At 27.0% G+C, this 17,076-nt stretch overlaps 5 protein-coding genes across 12 annotated transcripts; 2 read left to right on the forward strand and 3 right to left on the reverse strand.

The window, feature by feature from the left end:
- Positions 1 to 59: 59 nt before the first annotated feature.
- LOC107068499 (ejaculatory bulb-specific protein 3) lies at positions 60 to 2,564 on the forward strand. Of its 8 annotated transcripts, none has more exons than XM_089172086.1 (4): positions 60 to 926; positions 1,293 to 1,489; positions 1,725 to 1,957; positions 2,321 to 2,564. In XM_089172086.1, the coding sequence occupies exons 2-4, from the start codon at positions 1,368 to 1,370 to the stop codon at positions 2,497 to 2,499; spliced, it is 534 nt and encodes a 177-aa protein (XP_089028212.1). In that variant the 5' UTR covers positions 60 to 926; positions 1,293 to 1,367; the 3' UTR covers positions 2,500 to 2,564. The 8 variants fall into 8 exon arrangements, with proteins under 8 accessions (XP_089028212.1, XP_089028213.1, XP_089028219.1 ...); XM_089172087.1 differs by having other exon boundaries at positions 60 to 856; XM_089172093.1 differs by lacking the exon at positions 1,293 to 1,489.
- Positions 2,565 to 2,876: 312 nt separating this feature from the next.
- LOC107068500 (ejaculatory bulb-specific protein 3) lies at positions 2,877 to 4,393 on the reverse strand. The gene is made up of 2 exons (XM_015324949.2): positions 3,903 to 4,393; positions 2,877 to 3,210 (listed from the first exon to the last, which is right to left on the reverse strand). The coding sequence occupies exons 1-2, from the start codon at positions 4,105 to 4,107 to the stop codon at positions 3,047 to 3,049; spliced, it is 369 nt and encodes a 122-aa protein (XP_015180435.2). The 5' UTR covers positions 4,108 to 4,393; the 3' UTR covers positions 2,877 to 3,046.
- Positions 4,394 to 4,662: 269 nt separating this feature from the next.
- On the reverse strand, positions 4,663 to 7,317 carry LOC107068501 (ejaculatory bulb-specific protein 3). Its single transcript, XM_015324950.2, has 2 exons — positions 7,068 to 7,317; positions 4,663 to 5,009 (listed from the first exon to the last, which is right to left on the reverse strand). Exons 1-2 carry the CDS (start codon positions 7,270 to 7,272, stop codon positions 4,849 to 4,851), a joined length of 366 nt encoding a protein of 121 aa, XP_015180436.1. The 5' UTR covers positions 7,273 to 7,317; the 3' UTR covers positions 4,663 to 4,848.
- A 532-nt stretch (positions 7,318 to 7,849) lies between these two features.
- Positions 7,850 to 12,958, forward strand: LOC107068495 (ionotropic receptor 75a). The gene is made up of 10 exons (XM_015324935.2): positions 7,850 to 9,071; positions 9,155 to 9,318; positions 9,657 to 9,968; positions 10,091 to 10,215; positions 10,319 to 10,486; positions 10,924 to 11,159; positions 11,450 to 11,661; positions 11,954 to 12,118; positions 12,205 to 12,320; positions 12,631 to 12,958. The coding sequence occupies exons 1-10, from the start codon at positions 8,927 to 8,929 to the stop codon at positions 12,956 to 12,958; spliced, it is 1,971 nt and encodes a 656-aa protein (XP_015180421.2). The 5' UTR covers positions 7,850 to 8,926.
- Positions 12,959 to 13,614: 656 nt separating this feature from the next.
- Positions 13,615 to 16,902, reverse strand: LOC107068493 (cytochrome P450 6A1). The gene is made up of 5 exons (XM_015324930.2): positions 16,123 to 16,902; positions 15,166 to 15,691; positions 14,756 to 14,977; positions 14,332 to 14,583; positions 13,615 to 13,788 (listed from the first exon to the last, which is right to left on the reverse strand). The coding sequence occupies exons 1-5, from the start codon at positions 16,456 to 16,458 to the stop codon at positions 13,616 to 13,618; spliced, it is 1,509 nt and encodes a 502-aa protein (XP_015180416.2). The 5' UTR covers positions 16,459 to 16,902; the 3' UTR covers position 13,615.
- Between the last annotated feature and the right edge of the window lie 174 nt (positions 16,903 to 17,076).

Below are 17,076 nucleotides of genomic sequence, written 5' to 3' on the forward strand. Positions count from 1 at the left end.
ATCCCAATCATCAATCATTCAAATAATATTTCTTAATGAAGGTACACAGTGATTCTAGATTTTTTTATAAGTATAGTTTCAAGCAAATTGAAATATAATATATATAATAGTTATGAGTTATTTCTTACAAAATTAAAGATAATTGCTGAAGCTACAAAAGTATTTGAACATAATATAACTCTTTTAAGCCTTTAATATTTAATAAGACCATTTTTGGCACGAATGACACATTGTAAGCAATTATGCCTACTTTTACTAATTTTTTTGTAACACTTGGTGATAAGAAACTCCATACTTCAAGTAATTTATTTCAAATGTTTCCAAAATTTTAAATATAATATCATTATATTATATTAACGATAAGTAAAACTTAGAATGAAAAAAGAACATTAAGAACTTTGCATATAAATTAACAAATAATTGTTTAATATTAAATCTACTAAAATTAAAAAAATACTTATATGTGTAAGTATAAAAACAATAATATATATATATATATATATATTTTTATATATTTAGATGATATCATATTTTTATTTGTAACATTTAATTGTTAAAATATTTTGTTGTAATATAATACGATACATTTTATAACAAAACGATATAATACGTTCCCTTTATTTCATTTTACTTTCTTCGTCAGTTTTTTTTTTTTTTTATCATACGAACATGATGTTATTTTTCGAAGAATTTTTATTGTTTTAAATAATTTTGTTGCATCATTGGCGAATAATTTACCCGAACGTGTCAAACATCACTCACGTTTAGTGTTTAACGCACGGAATTTTTTACAGTGGATAACAAAATTATTGGGGAAGTATAGGACGTATTTCCGACTTTGATGAACCTTTTAAAGGTAATATTGGAGCAGAATCCAATAGATACGTTGAACAATTGCAAAGAGTGCAAAAAAAAGTCCATGAAAGGTATCTTGCACTTATCAGTCGCAGAAACGCAATTTCATTCTTTGTCTCATAAAAAACGGAAGTTACTTATAACTCGACCTATTTTTTGTTTAATCTGGAATAACACGATTTTAACAAATAATTCAACTCTTCTATTAAAATTGTAGACTTTTTAGAAAAGTATATATATAAAAAAAAAAAAATAGTACACATTTACAGAGTACATTGCACATAATATTTGTTCTGTTTCGACAGTACTTTTGTTCTATACTGTACTTTTGATACTAAGATAATCTTGATGTTAAAGTTATCACGTATTATTAATATTTAATTCAACAAAATCATGCAAATGTAATCTTAGGACGAATCAATATTTACTGTTTACAGATGTTAAAGTTCCTGTTTCGTTAGTACGCCATATTTGCACGATCTTTCAAGATCACTGCGTAGCTATATTATAACATGACATTGAGAAGAAGTATCTCATTAAAAGTCTTGAGATTAAAACTCGTCGAGCAGTTCGATTATTTTTTACCGTTCGTATTTTTGTCGAGTGTATTTACCATTTTACGAATGATTTTCTTGTAATATTTGAATAAATTAATACTCTTTACTTTATACCGTAATATCTCATATAATTTTATATTACAATTAATATTAATTACAAATTTATAAGAGAATTTATATTTGATATCGATTATAATTAAATTCATCACACTAATTACATTCTAACGGTTGATTAAAAATAATTTCTTTTTAACAAATTAATCGTATATGTATTAATCGATTTAGAATTAATTATGCGTTATTGTTTTACAGTACAATTTCAACTCATTGGCTTTGTAATCACGAAAGCATGCAATTCATCAGCGTTTTTTGCGTAATATTCGCGATCTTTGAATTCGCTATTGGATCTGTGGAGGAACCCTATCCAGATTTATATGATCAAGTAGATGTGGATGCTATTTTTAAAAGTGAACGACTGCTTAATCAATACATACAATGTATAATTGATGAGGGCCCTTGTACTGCCGATGCACGCAGTTTTAAACGTGAGTAATATTTGTGTAATATTGTGAATAATATTTTGTATAATAATTTAAGAGATCAATGTTTCAAAGAAAAAGTAGAAGGCACAAAGTCTATGATAATTGTTTATCATTTTGCTTTGTGAGTAACATTTTGTTAATAATCTAAATAATAATAATAATTAAATAACTGTTGATAAATTTGATGAAACAAAAAAATAGCACAAAATCTTTGTTAATTTGACAAATTTGAAGATTTTTCTCAATAGAGAAGATTATTCTCATTTTCTCATAAGTACACTTTTTCGATTTTATTTACGTAGTATAATAATATAAACAATTAAATTGACATTTAATCGTTTGTTCTTTTGTTATTTTTAATCACAGAAATACTTCCCGATATTTTGGTTACACAATGTGCAAGGTGTAACGACTTTCATAAGAAAATAGCAAGGAATGTTTTTCAGATAAAAGAAAAGAAACCTGACTTGTGGGTTAAGATTCAAAGAAAATACGATCCTGGTAATATATACTTACCTAAATTAGAAGAAGTTGTTAAATATTAATATACATTTTATTATCTTTATCATTGTTTAAAAATCACATACGTGAAATATAAGAATATAAAATATTTATTTCTATTTTCATTTTACAACCTAGCGTGGTCGCATATTTAGAGATATTCGAATATAACTAAACAAAAAAGAAAAGAACAAAAGTATATGTAACGTATGTACAATAATTAGTATATAATTAGTATATATTAGTATTATTTATTAGTACTAATATATAATACAAATATATATAATATATTATACTAATATGTAGTACTAATGTATTAATGCTAATATATTATATTAGTATTATATAATTAATTTTATATAATATTTTTTAATTATATAATAATTATTATAACTAATAAATAAATTGTAAAATTTGTTACTTTTTTTTTATTTTCAATTTTATTTATAACAAGGAAAATGAAAAAACTAATTTATAGATATCCACATATGTCGTATTAGCTCCTTCTTTAATACCTTCCCTTTCCCTTTAACGTTTTGATTTCAAACATAATCAATAATTGGACTCATTACGATTATCGAGAGATATGAGTTATGATGCTTTTTTATTTAAATGTTTGTTAATGGCTATAGACAGTATAGTTTTCCAAGTTTCTTTGTCATTTTCCTCGAACCAAGTAATTATCTTGTCAAATATAATTTTTTGTTTATCCGTACACTTGACGCATTTGGTTACCAAAGCTTCTGCAAATATATCTGTTAAAAGACAAAAGTGGTTTTATAATTTAAATATTTGATCAAATCCAAATTTAATGTTCATTTAAATCAAAGACGATTTTAATACGTTAAACGGGGAGCTAGCTAATATCTCTATTGAAGTTTTTCGTATAAATAGAATGTAAGTATAATAAATAAGAAAAAATAAATATAAAATAAAAATGCAATTCTGTATTTTTAGAAATTTGTATCGTTTGTTCCCAGAACCAACCTTCCACGGTTGGTGGAAAGCGAAAAATTGAAGGTTAGTCTTCAGGGATCGATGTAACGTTTAATATGTTAAAAATGAACCTTTCAAACTCGAATCATTTTCAGTGTTTTTAATTTATTAACTTTCTTAGGTAAATGAATTGAAGTTAATCTGACTAACAAGTTTTATATCAGATTGGTATTGTCAACTTCAACGTGACATGCGAGTTTTAACAGTAAACTAGAATTGTCATCTGCAAGGTGACATACGTATGAGTTCAAAGGATTATATATTTTGAATGTAGAAAAATTTGACATCGTTAATTCTAAGAATCAATTTGACCTAAACAAAAGGTTTGAACGTCTGTTCTAAGTAATCCAAATATTTAATTTTAGTTTGAAAAGATCGAGCTAATGTTTAACGTGTTAAAATTGAAGTATAAATTTGTAAAAAAAAAAAACCATTTTATTTGACCATTTACCTTTCATAAATTTCGCTTCTGCTGTTAAACATGGTCCTTTCTCTGTGTAACAATTAACATATTGATTAAGTAAACGAGGTGTATGTAAAATCTTGTCCACATCAACGTCATCGTATTTTGACGTATATTTCGTAACGTCCATTAACACTGAACTAATTGTCGTGGATAGGATCATTACGAATAATAGAAGCACATAACGCGTCATTATGATTTTTGTTGTTGTAATTTTTCGAATTCGTAAGAAAAACTTTTGTTTTAAAACAAAAGAATTTTCACGAAAATGTTATTAACAAAACAATAAATTATTTTCGTGTTTCGATGAAGTATATCCTATTTTGTTTGTTTGTTTGTTTGTTTGTTTTTATATTCGTTTTAAGGAACCAATTGTAACATACACCAAGGATATCTTTGAATGAGTTCTGAATGCTTTCGGGCTACTGTTTCTTGTATTTATAGCTGTTGGTGAGAACACGTGTATACGCACTCACATTATAAATACTAATGACTACAAGTTCATCTCGTTGTTAACTGATTATTTCTGAAGGACGTAGAGTTTAAAAAAAAAAAAAAAAAAGAAAAAACCGGATACTAAAATAAATATATACATGAGGCCAGAAAAATGAAATGAATATCATTAATTATATTGCTTGTCAAATAAATTATCATTCCATTTTTATTTTGAGAATTATAAAAATTGCGTCTTTGTTTTAAAAGGAGTTTAAAGGAAATGTTTTGTTTACAAATTTTTGGACGAATTAAATTTTGATTTAAATTTAAAACATTTATTTTCACTCAGATTGAAAAAAAAGGAAGAAGAAGAAGATATATTTTATGTATAGGTCAACATCCCAGTTACATTATAATGTATTATTAATTATTTATTTAATTTTTATAATTAAATCGTGAAAAAGAAGTCGGCACTCATATTATCATTTATTTTCGAAGCTTATGAGTTTTGTTTCTTAGCATCTTCCATGAATTTTTTGATAAGAGCGGTCCATTCATCAGGACGATTTTCGTTATACCAAATGGCCAATTTTTCAAAGTTTGTTTTTTGAATTTCTGTACACTTCTTACATTTAGTTACGACTGCTTCTGGAAAATGTTCTGCAAAAAAAAAACAACGTACTAATGTCATTAATGTCATATTAATTACGATTATATATATATACAGGTCTAAATTAATTTACCATTTTACAAAATAATATAAAGTACGCTTAAATTAACAATTTTTTTTTCTATTAAATGTATTTTTACTACCCGTATAGAAAACCAGTTATTCGTTTCAAACAACTTCATAATTATATTCAATTTGAATGAGCTTGTCTATTGAAAAAAATTTTATTCAATCAAAATATGTTATCTTAAATATATTTATAAAATTTATCTTCAAATAAATGACTGCTACGAGATTTCAGAAAGTATTAAATTAATATATTAACAGTATGTAAGACGTCATCTCAAGAGAAAGCAAGTAGTATAAAGCTATTTTGAAGAAACTAAGGATTGTAATCTATTTAAAAACAAATGAAATCAATTTATTTTTGTAATATTGTCTGAAACATTATTTAAAGTAATTTATATTAATTTATTTATTATATTTCAAAGATTTAGAAAATAATTTCATTGTTAAAATCATTTTTCTAGATACTGTATATAAATATTAATATTACGTACATGAGAGAATGCAATGAAAATTTGCATATTGACTTAGTCAGTCGTATAATCTTTGATCGTGGAAAATAACTAATTCTATAAATAAATGCAATATAATTATTCTTTCTTTTAATGCCAATTAAAAGATTATTTTTAACAGATTTTATACACAAATGGTATTTTTAATGATATAAACTTTGATAATAAAAAAAGGTGATTATACATTTTTAAATAACGTTATCTTTGATCTTGTCTCTTCATGTTATTATATAAAAGAGATATACAAAAAAAAAAAAACATAAAATAAAATAAATATCTTTTGATCGACAAATTATAATATACGAGTAAACTTTCACATTTCTGTGATCTTTGTTATATAATAATTATATTATATAACATATCATAACACAAATATATCATTATTTCGTAATATTGTAATAAATTTTTTATACAAATTTATATATTATTTATTTATTAATATTTTAATAGCAATTTTTTTTTTTATATTTAAAAAATTTAATCTCATAGCTATCGATGGCTAGCTTCACGTAGCTCTAAGGCATTTATACGCTGTACGTCGTAGCCGATTGTGAGGTTCTGATTTTTCGAGACCCGTAAGCCAAAAATTTATTTTTATTTTATTTTATTTATATTTATTTTAACATGGGATAGAGAGTTCCCGTTAGATTATTAAAAGATGGATGAGTGGTGACGTAGAAACTAAGAACGCTCGTAGAAAATAAAATTTCGTGTGTGTTGTTTTCACAGAGACGAAGTAGATAAGTGTGAGAATTTGTTCGTAAATAAATGACTCGAACCCGTAAAAGAGAGAGTTCAAAAGAGAGTTCTTAATATATTCCGTGTAACGCGTACTACCTATGGTACACGTTAAACTTGTTCTTAAGGCCATGTGTATCACCGGTGGGTACACTTACCATTTCACATATTTATTTAACCCCTTAACTTGTGCATTCGAATTAATGCAAGCGGCATTGTATTTTATGCTGCTTGACAAATTTTGATTAATTTTGTATTTTTGTATTTCTTTTTTATTTTTTTGCTAAGATAATGTTCTAAAGTATGTTTTTTTTTTCAAAAAATCTGTGCGTTAAGGAGTTAATGAGTTAAAAATATACGTTTATAACAAATTTAATTCTGTACAAAAATGATTCCTATTCAAATATTGATGCATTATACAAAATGCAGTATAGAACAAAGTACATATAAGTTATTTGCAATAATTAATAATTACATGTAATGGTTGATTTTGTTAAAGCAAAATTAAATGACCTGAATGACAAGTCAGATAAAAAAGGCTTGACACGGAACGTGTTAAGATTATTCGAAGTTTAGAAAAATATTATTCACCTAATTAGAATTGATTACTAAGTATTATTTTCTCGTAATTATATTTCATTATAAATAGAATAATAGAATAATATCAAATAAGGTAAAAGTTAAATTTCTTAAGTTACCTTATATAAAAATAAAATGAAAGATCAAGCTAACCTTTGAAATATATTGCATCCGGGGTAACACATGGTCCGGTATTCATGAAACAATTGTAGTATTGGTCCCTCAAACGATCGTTGTTAACGATTTCCATGGGATCAATGTAATCATATTTATCAGAATAAAGTTCCTCCTCTTCTGCTGTGACGATTGATAAAATCGCCAACAAAGAGACCAACGAAACGTATCGGAGTAATTTCATTTTTCTGACTGTCTTCAATAGTTGATAATATTAAACTGTTAACTAAGATATTACGTATATGCGCTTTTATAGATCTCAATAATTTGTAGGTGTCATCTTGTCACTTTTTCTTATGCGAACAATAGTATGTAACAATACACTTTCGTCTATAATTATATATGTGTTTAATTGTAAGTGTAGTACGTCATCTATCGTTAAAAAAATTTTAAAAGAAATGAATAGAATACTAACAATAAGTACGACAAGTATCTGGAAGAAGTCTATTAAATGACAAATGACAAATATAATATGTTCATTTAAATTTTTTTCTGGTTTTTTTTTATTTTTTTTTTTTATAAGACATTAATTAAGTAATTAATTATTCTAATTTACTACTTCGAACAAAATTTGTTAACATAAATTATGTATAATTGATATTAGAAAAAATTATCGTAATTATTTTAATCAAGTTTGTTTTATATTTAATAAAATACAAAAAGAAAATATATATATATATATAAAATTAGAATAACATAGTTATACAGTTTTATCTTTATTTTTGTTTTTCTTTATTATCTATAATGTATTCTCCTTAAAATACGTCATAAGAATAAGAATGTTTTTTATCCTGATATTAGTTAACAAAATAACATATTGTAGATGAAAGCCATGTTTCACGTTTCTTATTTACCAGTAATTTGATCAATTATGTATCATCTAGTTACAAGGATATCACACTGTTTACAAAAGAAATAACCAATAATTATATACAGGATTGTAGAATCAGTATAAGTAGCGTCTATATTAAATGTTAGAAGAGTCATTTAATTTCTAACAATCTAATAAATACCTTGAACAAATATGTTAAGGTTAATCGGTATTATAGCATAAATATTTTTAATATTCATTCGTGTTTCATTTTTTTCCTTTTTTTTCTTCTTTTTTTTTCGTTACAATGATATAGAACTGTTGTATTTCATCATAAATCATCGATCGAAGGTTCTACTCTACTCCATTATTATTTATTATTTACAACTAATTCTAGGAAGCTATGCGAAACACCAAGTGCATGAAAATGAACGGGTTACTTAATTTCCTATTTGCAGGAAAACATAGATGCGATTCTTACATCGATAATCTTCTCGATGAGAAAATGATATAACTTGATAGATGGTTTCTTCTTTATGGAAATGGTTCACTATTAAAATCAGATCCCTATTTTCGCAATAGTATAAATATCTGACATTACAAGATAATGTTAACTTTCATATAATATCTTCTAAAGGCTCGTAGTTTCTTCTTCGATATACAAATGACACGGCCAAGGAATTGGTGAAGTGCATTTTGTTTTTTGATTGATAGTCCTTGTTGATAGTGTGCAAAGTTTCATCAAATTTCTCGTTCAAACGTTCCTATTGCTTATCCGTGTGATCGATCAAAGGATAAGAATTGCACTTTAAATATACTTTACTTTCTAAAATTGTATAAAATTATAAAGCGAATGAATTTATAAGTGAGTTACATTATGCTATAATTATAAATGATTGTAATACGATTAATGCAAATTATCCGTTTTTTATTGTAGGTGTTTTTTTTTGTTAGTTTCAATCAAATTAATATTTTAAATATTAAAATTTATTCGTGGATTATTAGAAAAAAAAAAAAAAATAAGGAGATGATCTTAAGAGTTGTCACTATTAGCATAATTGCGTTCGCATGGACGACGGCTAAGGCGAATATTGCTGTTTCATTTGTGAAGGATTACTTTTTAAACAAATATATTCAATATTTGGTCGTTTTTGGATGTTGGAGCTCTTTCGGTTTATTTGCACTTTTTTTTTCTTTCTTTGTTTTTCAAATAATAGATGATTGTTAATTAAAGAAATATTTTCTTTTGATTTAGATAAGATGGATTTTTTTCAAAGAAATTTATTGACCAATCTGACGGTATCTTACGTGTCTATTAAAGAAAATCTCGACATAAATAACATTCTCAAAGTTAATTATTATAAACTTGGTATTATTCTTGATATCGATTGTCCTCAAAGTGAAATCATTTTCAAACAGGTTGGTTATTCTAATGAATTATTTCGATAAATATTGATTGATAGGTAAAAGGCTTTACAAATGACTAATCAAAATTTTGCAAATCGACATTTGCAATATTTTTTTACTGAACTTATAAATATTTATCAATGAAACTATCTCACAAGTACAAAATTTGTATACATGAATATTCAACAATTTTTATATTTTATTTAAAAATAATTTTGTAAATCTATTTACTTAAAACTGGAGGAGGAGGAGAAGGAGGAGAGAGAATTAACTTATCAGATGTAAAATATCAAACTTTTCCTAATACTTATTGTAAATACAAAACGTAATATTTTAATTATTGTTTGCAGTTTAATGGAAATCAGTTGCCTTACAACGAATCTTATTTTTGGCTTATGTTAACTGAATCAAATGCAGTTCCAATAAATTTATTCCAAGATTTACCACTTTCCATAGCTACTGAAATTACAGTGGCATTACGCGAAAACAATAGTTATACTCTTTACGATGTTTATAATTTTAGTCATCGACACGGAGGTAAGCTCAATGTTACTTACATGGGTTACTGGACTTTCAACGATGGATTGAGGAACGAATTAACCCAATACAAGTACAAACGTCGTCAAAATTTTCATAAACTCGCCCTAAACGTTTCTATTCACGTGAGTTGAAAATAATTAAATGGTAGAACAAATTTAATTGAAACAATATTGTGTAATAATTAAATTGTTTATAATGAATTATGTTTGTGAGATTTTTGTTTTTGTTTTTGTTTTTTTTTTAGGTTGATCATGATCCTTTACCCGATTTTCACACGTATATTTTAAATCCAATTAATCGTCACGTAGATACAATGATGCGTTATAATTATGCTTTGATTGTACAATTAATGGATTATTATAATATAACGTAAATTTGTTTCTAACAAAATATAGATTATTATTGAAAATAATTGGATAAAATTATTCGATCATATTTCTAATTGACTATATTTTGTTATTTCTTTGAATAGTATGAATCTAAGCAGAGGAACAACCTGGGGATATCTTAATAATGGCACCTGGAATGGTATTATAGGGGATATGCTTCGTGGGATAGTGGACATAAGTGCTACTCCTTATTTATTTAAAGCAGCAAGGATGGATGTATGCGATTACACGGTGCAGTCTTACGTAGCAAGGTAACAACTATTGGATTTGTTAATAAAAATAACAAAATGTGTGTGTGTTTCATAATTGATATTTAAATTAATAACACTAGTATTTCTTATTGAAAATATTTCGTATCTTATATTTCAATAAATAATACAATAGTATGCTTTTATTTAAAAAAATCATTTAATATTCTATTGGGATCTCTAGCACTTGAATATGCTATCTGGTGACTAAGTTCAAAATTAAAGTAGATAGGTCGAATTGCTACGCCACGCCTATGCCAGAGATCCCAATATTTAAATAAGTATAATCATTTTATATATTATTTTATTTAAATACAAATAAATTTTAGATCTCAGAATTAGTTTGGTACTAAAAACACAGTAATCATTTTATATCTAACAATAAATCAATAACACTCTTTAGAATATTAAAATAATAATAATAATAATAATACACGCAGGGCGAGCATAATTTTTCGTCATCCAAAAACTAGTGACGTACGTAACGTATTTCTCATGCCATTTACGGAAGACGTTTGGTATTTGATCCTAATCGTAGCTGTCATTTATTGGCTGTTATTATTACTTACGGTTAAAATCGAATTGTATTACGATAATTATCCAAAAAAGTGTACTTTGGATACTAATCCTTCTTCGGAAACTGCTTTGATAACAATCGCTGCTATTTGCCAACAAGGTTTCGTAAATATTTATTACAATTTAATTTTAAAAGTTTCACTTATTAAATATTGAATACATATTTGTATTTAATATTAAAAAGAGATTCAATTTTTCAAGAGACCAAATTTTTTTTTTAAATATTTCGTAGATATTTATTTAAATTTATTAAATAATTAAAAAAAAAATTAAAAAAAAAAGAAAAAGAAAAACCTAATTAAAAGTAATATTAAGCAGCTGTTTTTTATGCTTACACGTGGAATTGTAATAATATTTGACGAGGTTCATTTTGATTATATTCGTATATAGGTTTGAGCGATGGTCCACGAATTTATTCTGGTCGCATAGTATTTCTTTCATTATTTCTTTGGGGATTACTTCTTATTCAATTTTATTCGGCCAGCGTAGTGGGATCATTATTGTCGGAACCACCAAGGTTTATAAATACTTTGAAGGATTTAGCTGATAGTAGCCTTGACGTTGGAATTGAAGATATGGCCTATAATTACGATGTTTTGGCCGTGAGTATTATTTTTATTTTCGAAATGTTTTCATTGAAATTATTCGACTTTACTTATTATGATTGAAACTTTTAATCAGAAAGAGCAGTTACCAATGACCTATATTAGACTATGTAAAAACAAGGTCATTAATTTGAGTAATTACAAGAGTTACAAGAGTCTCATGACTCATGACGATGATCGTTATAAATATTGTCTAGGTTAAAGTCGAGGTCTTCAGGACTGCTTTCCTTATTGAAAGTTTCAACCGAACAAGTTGAAATCCTAAATTATTCTCATATTATTTCAATAGAAATCACCGAATCCAGATGTACACGAGCTCAATCGGAAAAAAATACAGACGAGCAAAAAACGAAAGATCGAGCCTTTCTTGACTGCTGAGGAAGGTCTGAAGAAAGTGAAAAAAGGTGGCTATGCCTTTCAGGTTGATGTTGCTACAGCTTATAAGATAATCGCGGTTAGTGATCGATAAATAATATTGACGATAATAAATCTCTAATAATAACATCTGTTTTATTCGTTTTATTTTAATTATTTTGATAGGACACTTTTTCGCAAGACGAAATTTGTGATTTAGCGGAAATTCAACTGTTTCCAGTTGAACGCATTGCGACTGCTGTTAAAAAACATTCGCCCTTTAAGAAGATGGTTACTTATGGGTTAGTCAAACAAATTTTCAATTAATTCATTTATATCATTTTAATTAACTAATATAGTGGAATCTTCAGAATTCTGCGTTTAAAATACTCTGTAAATTAAAAAATGGTAAAAATTCATTTATCCGAAAAATTACGTTTTGTAATTGCGAGATTCTACTGTACTTTAATTATTTGATAACATTAATTGATTATCCTGTGATATATATTATGCTACTTGAAATTTTCTAAATTATAGTAACATTTATGTTTCCTTTTTGTCAGGATTCTTGATTGTATATAATTTGTAGAAGATATTTTATTTTGATTACAGATTGAGAAAAATTGTTGAGCACGGTGTGCCAGGACACCTGAGATATGTGTGGCAACCAGGACGACCTCAATGTCCTGAAAGTCACAGTGCAAAACCAGTCCCAGTTGCATTGAAAGAATTTAGTCCAGCTTTATTATCTCTTTTTATGGGGATTGCCTTGGCTCTTTTAGTAATGCTCATTGAAATGTATATGAAACGTCGTAAAGATCGAGGTCAAATGGAATCATCCTTGGAACCATCACATTTGGAAGTAGCATCAAATTTGTGCTTTTCCGATTTAGATCAATTTGATTTTCATACCGTTGAACCCGAAGATGTATCGAATTAATTTTCTGTTCCTTCTATTGCAGTAGTTCGTGCGTTTGTAATAGCAACAATGTATCGTAAAAAAATACATTAATTTTAAAGCGATTAATTCAAATTAATGCTTAACGCTGTTTTCAAAATCACCAACGTTTATTTTGCTTCAACGATTTGTTTCCTTTTCATTTATGTTTATGAGTTACTATTGATGAAATCAATAATCAAATGAAATAAAAAATGGAAAAGAAAAAGGTAAAGAAACATTTTCCAATAACGAGTTAAACGCATACAAATATATAAAAAGATCATATTCATTAAAGTTACTGTTCGATTTACATGTCATTTGTTGTTGTTTTTATGCAAAGGCATAAAAACAGGCCAATAAATTTTAGGTTGTACTAAAATTGTTCTAATTTCGAAATGACACAATGGAATGGATGTTTTTGTTTTTCGTTAACACGATAACGGAGATATGGTATTTTTCAAATCATTTATTGCTTATTGAAAGAATAACATGGCCAACAACGAGCAATTTATGAAATATTCAAAATAAGATGCTGTTTATAAGGAAAAGATTGTTTTTTTACTAGACAAAATTCTATTATCTAGTTTATTTATAGATTTATCGATTATCTAATTATTTAATTAACGTTTTCATCAATTTTATTCACATACGTTTTGATTAATTTTCATAAACTTGACCAATTTTTAAATATACACCGTTTTTCGGTTGAAACAGAAACATCGATTGTCCGAACGAATATGGAATGTCAGTCTTTTTGCATAAATCGACTTTGTGATTATGTAAAAATGTCGCCAGTCCAATTTTCGTTTGAATTACTGCTAATCTTGCACCTAAATAATAAACAAAAATCACCATTATATTAATTATTTAATAAAAACGATTGAAATTAGATCAGGGCTTTTCAGAGTATGATTAACGGTTTTATATGAGATCGTAGACATTTAAACGCAAAATTTCTGATAAAGTAACGACCGAAGATTTATTAGAAACCGGTTTAGAAACCGGTAAAAGAGTCGTCCATAGGTGAAAAATATTAAAAAGCCCCTACTTCAGGGGTCGGCAACCTGTGGTTCGCGAGCCACGTGCGGTTCTTTGAATGTGAAGCTGCGGCTCTTGAGTTACGAGTTTAGTAAAAAAAAAAAAATATTTCAAAATCGTTCTGAATTAATTAACGAGGAACCGATGATTATTAAAAAGACAAAAAAGATTTATTTATGCGAGTTATGCGTGTATTATTTATTTTGTTGGCAAGACAGAAAAATTTTGTGGCTCTTTAAAAACTTTAACATTTTGTAAATTGTAATTTTCGGCTCTTCCGACTCAAAAGGTTGCCAACCCCTGCCCTAGTTAAAGAATAATTTGAATTTTGTTACCAATACAGTTCCGTGGTCCTCTACCAAAAGGTAAATACGTTGTTTCGTTGATTAAATTATCTTCTATCAAAAATCGTTCAGGATCGAAAACATCTGGATTCGGATAAATTTCTGGATTGTGATGTAACGCAATTATGGGTATAATAATTTTTTGATACTTGGGTACAGTTAGTCCAGTACTTTTAAACGTGTAAGATGGAGCCGTACATTCCCTGTATAAGATCATTCCTGTTGGATACTTTCTAAGTGTTTCTGAAAATTTAAAATAATTAATATTTGTAACGTTTACATTAAATTTATTGAAATTTTTCAGGTATTCTAAGAAATTGTCTTCATTTTTTATTTAATCTGAAGTTATTTATGCAGTAATTCAAGATTATCTATTGAACTTATTATTTTACATTTACAATTTTGTTATATGCACCTTGATAAACTGCATTCAAATATTTCATCGTTTTGACTGATTCGAATGTTATGGTACCGTCATTTCTCTCAAATTCTTCTTTAATTTCTTCACGAAGTTTGTCTTGTATATCATGGTGTTGTGCTAATTCATAAAGCGCATGGCTAATCGTTAGAGAGGATGTTTCGAAACCAGCTCCGAAAAATACGTACGCTTGTGCTGCACATAGTGTCTCAGTGAGTTCTGAAATATTTTAGATATCAAATTCATGAAAATATCTTCAAGTTTTTAATATTAATTTTAATAAAAATTTCAAATATATTATTTTGTTTAAAGTATGTTTTACAGAGATAAATAATGTTTATATTGAAAACTTTTCAAATGTATTACGAAAAAATAGAGTCAAACAATTACAAGATTCAGAATCTTACCGAATTCGATGCCAAACTTTTTCGGATTTTCTTTCAATTCTTTCAATATGTTTATAAAATCATTCTTGACGATGTTATTTTTGATTCTATGCTGAATCGTTTGTTCAACGAGATTAACGAAGAAAGAAGTTGTACGAGTGTCGTGCATCAAAAAAGCGAGTTTGTTATAAAATGTCGGAAAAGCTTCTCTTAATCGAAATTTAACGAGACTTTTCAAACTATCCTTAAATATTTCTCTACTAATTTTACGAAATTCAGAATGCTCATCAGTGAGAGCGTTCATTTTGATTCCAAATATGCAATTACCGACCACGTCGAGGGTGAATTTAGCTGTTATGTCGTAAACATCGACGTCAGAGTTTTCAGGTATTTTGTTTAAATATTTTTCCAAATTTTCTGAACATTCTCTTATCAAATGGAACATATTTTTTAATTTACCGGACGAAAACGAAGCTGATAGTTTGTTCCTTAATGGTCTCCATCTTTCTGCTTCGAGTAAAACGAGATGTTGAGACAATGGTTCTACCTAAAAAAAAGTCAACAAAAATTTATAATAACTGATAATTAATGCAATAAAACGATGAGTGATAATCTATCGGATTGACCGAAAAGTTTATGTCAATGAACTATTTTTAATATTTCGATATAGATTTAAAAATAAAGAAATCGGTATTACATTTTCGTTAAACCCAATACAAGGGTGAATTGAACAAATTTGTATTGTATTATAAATATACGATAATTCATTAAGTTGATTTATAAATTCGTGCTGATTTAAAAAATATAAATTATTAACCAAAACTTTTATTCGATAAAAGTATCATATAAAAAAATATAAATTTCAATATTTATATTGAGAAATTCACCAATCAGCAAATAAAAGGTTTGTAATATTGACGCAATCTTCACGCAATCAAAAATACTGTCTTATAAATATAAAATATAAAAATGTCGTACTTTTTCAGCCATTGGAGCGCCTCGTTGAGGAAAACTAGAAAAGTCCGTGGTCAGGACATCTTTTATTAATGGAGGATCTTTTAAGATGAGTATCGGTGTTCTTTTATAGAAGACACCAATATACGGTTCGTTTTTGTACAAATTGCAAATTTCAATCAAGTATCTTGCTGAAGATATTTGTTTTAATATCAGATTTTTGACATTGCCAAACAGAGGAATGGGTTTTGGTCCTTTGACTCCTCTAACTTTCCAAAAATCAAATGTCGCAGTCGAGTAGTAATAACAAAAAAGAATAATCACAACTATACTGCAGAATATTTCAAATATTCCTACCATTCTGAAATAGACTGTTTGTAACAATAACTTGTTAACTTTTATGTTAAGATACGTGTATACTTAATTATTATAACAGAAGTGCTTAGAACGAAACTCAAAACGTTTCTGTTTCTTTCGACTGATTTGCATCAACTAAAATTCTTTTTTAGGTAAAGATTGAGAATTTGAATTCCGTCAATATCTTTTTACTTTGTTCAGTCGGTTACATATACATTCGTGAGCCTTCTATTATCTTTTATTTTATTTTCCTTATCTATATTCTCAGAGATTATTTTTTCCTCATATTACGAATATTGCTTATTGAATATTTTGTTTATCTGTACTTTAGTGCCATCTTCTTATTCACTCGTTTTTTTTATACTTCAAGCAATAAAAATAGTAATATAAAATTCACGATGGAGACGATTAGACTGAGTCAACAAGCAGTTTCAAAATGTCTAAACAGTCTGGGAATGATCCAGAAGCAAGGATATTGGGTACCATACGAGTTGAAGCCGAGAGATGTTGAACAGCTTTTCTGTATCTATGAACAACTGCTTAAAAGAAAAAAAAAACGAAAAGGATTTCTGCATCGGATTGTAACTGGTGACGAAAAATGGGTTTTTTACGATAATTAAT

This window comes from Polistes dominula, unplaced genomic scaffold (genome assembly GCF_049000335.1).
Source record: "Polistes dominula isolate Pdom_NZ unplaced genomic scaffold, Pdom_raw_medaka contig_28, whole genome shotgun sequence".
In the NCBI taxonomy this organism is placed as follows: domain Eukaryota; kingdom Metazoa; phylum Arthropoda; class Insecta; order Hymenoptera; family Vespidae; genus Polistes; species Polistes dominula.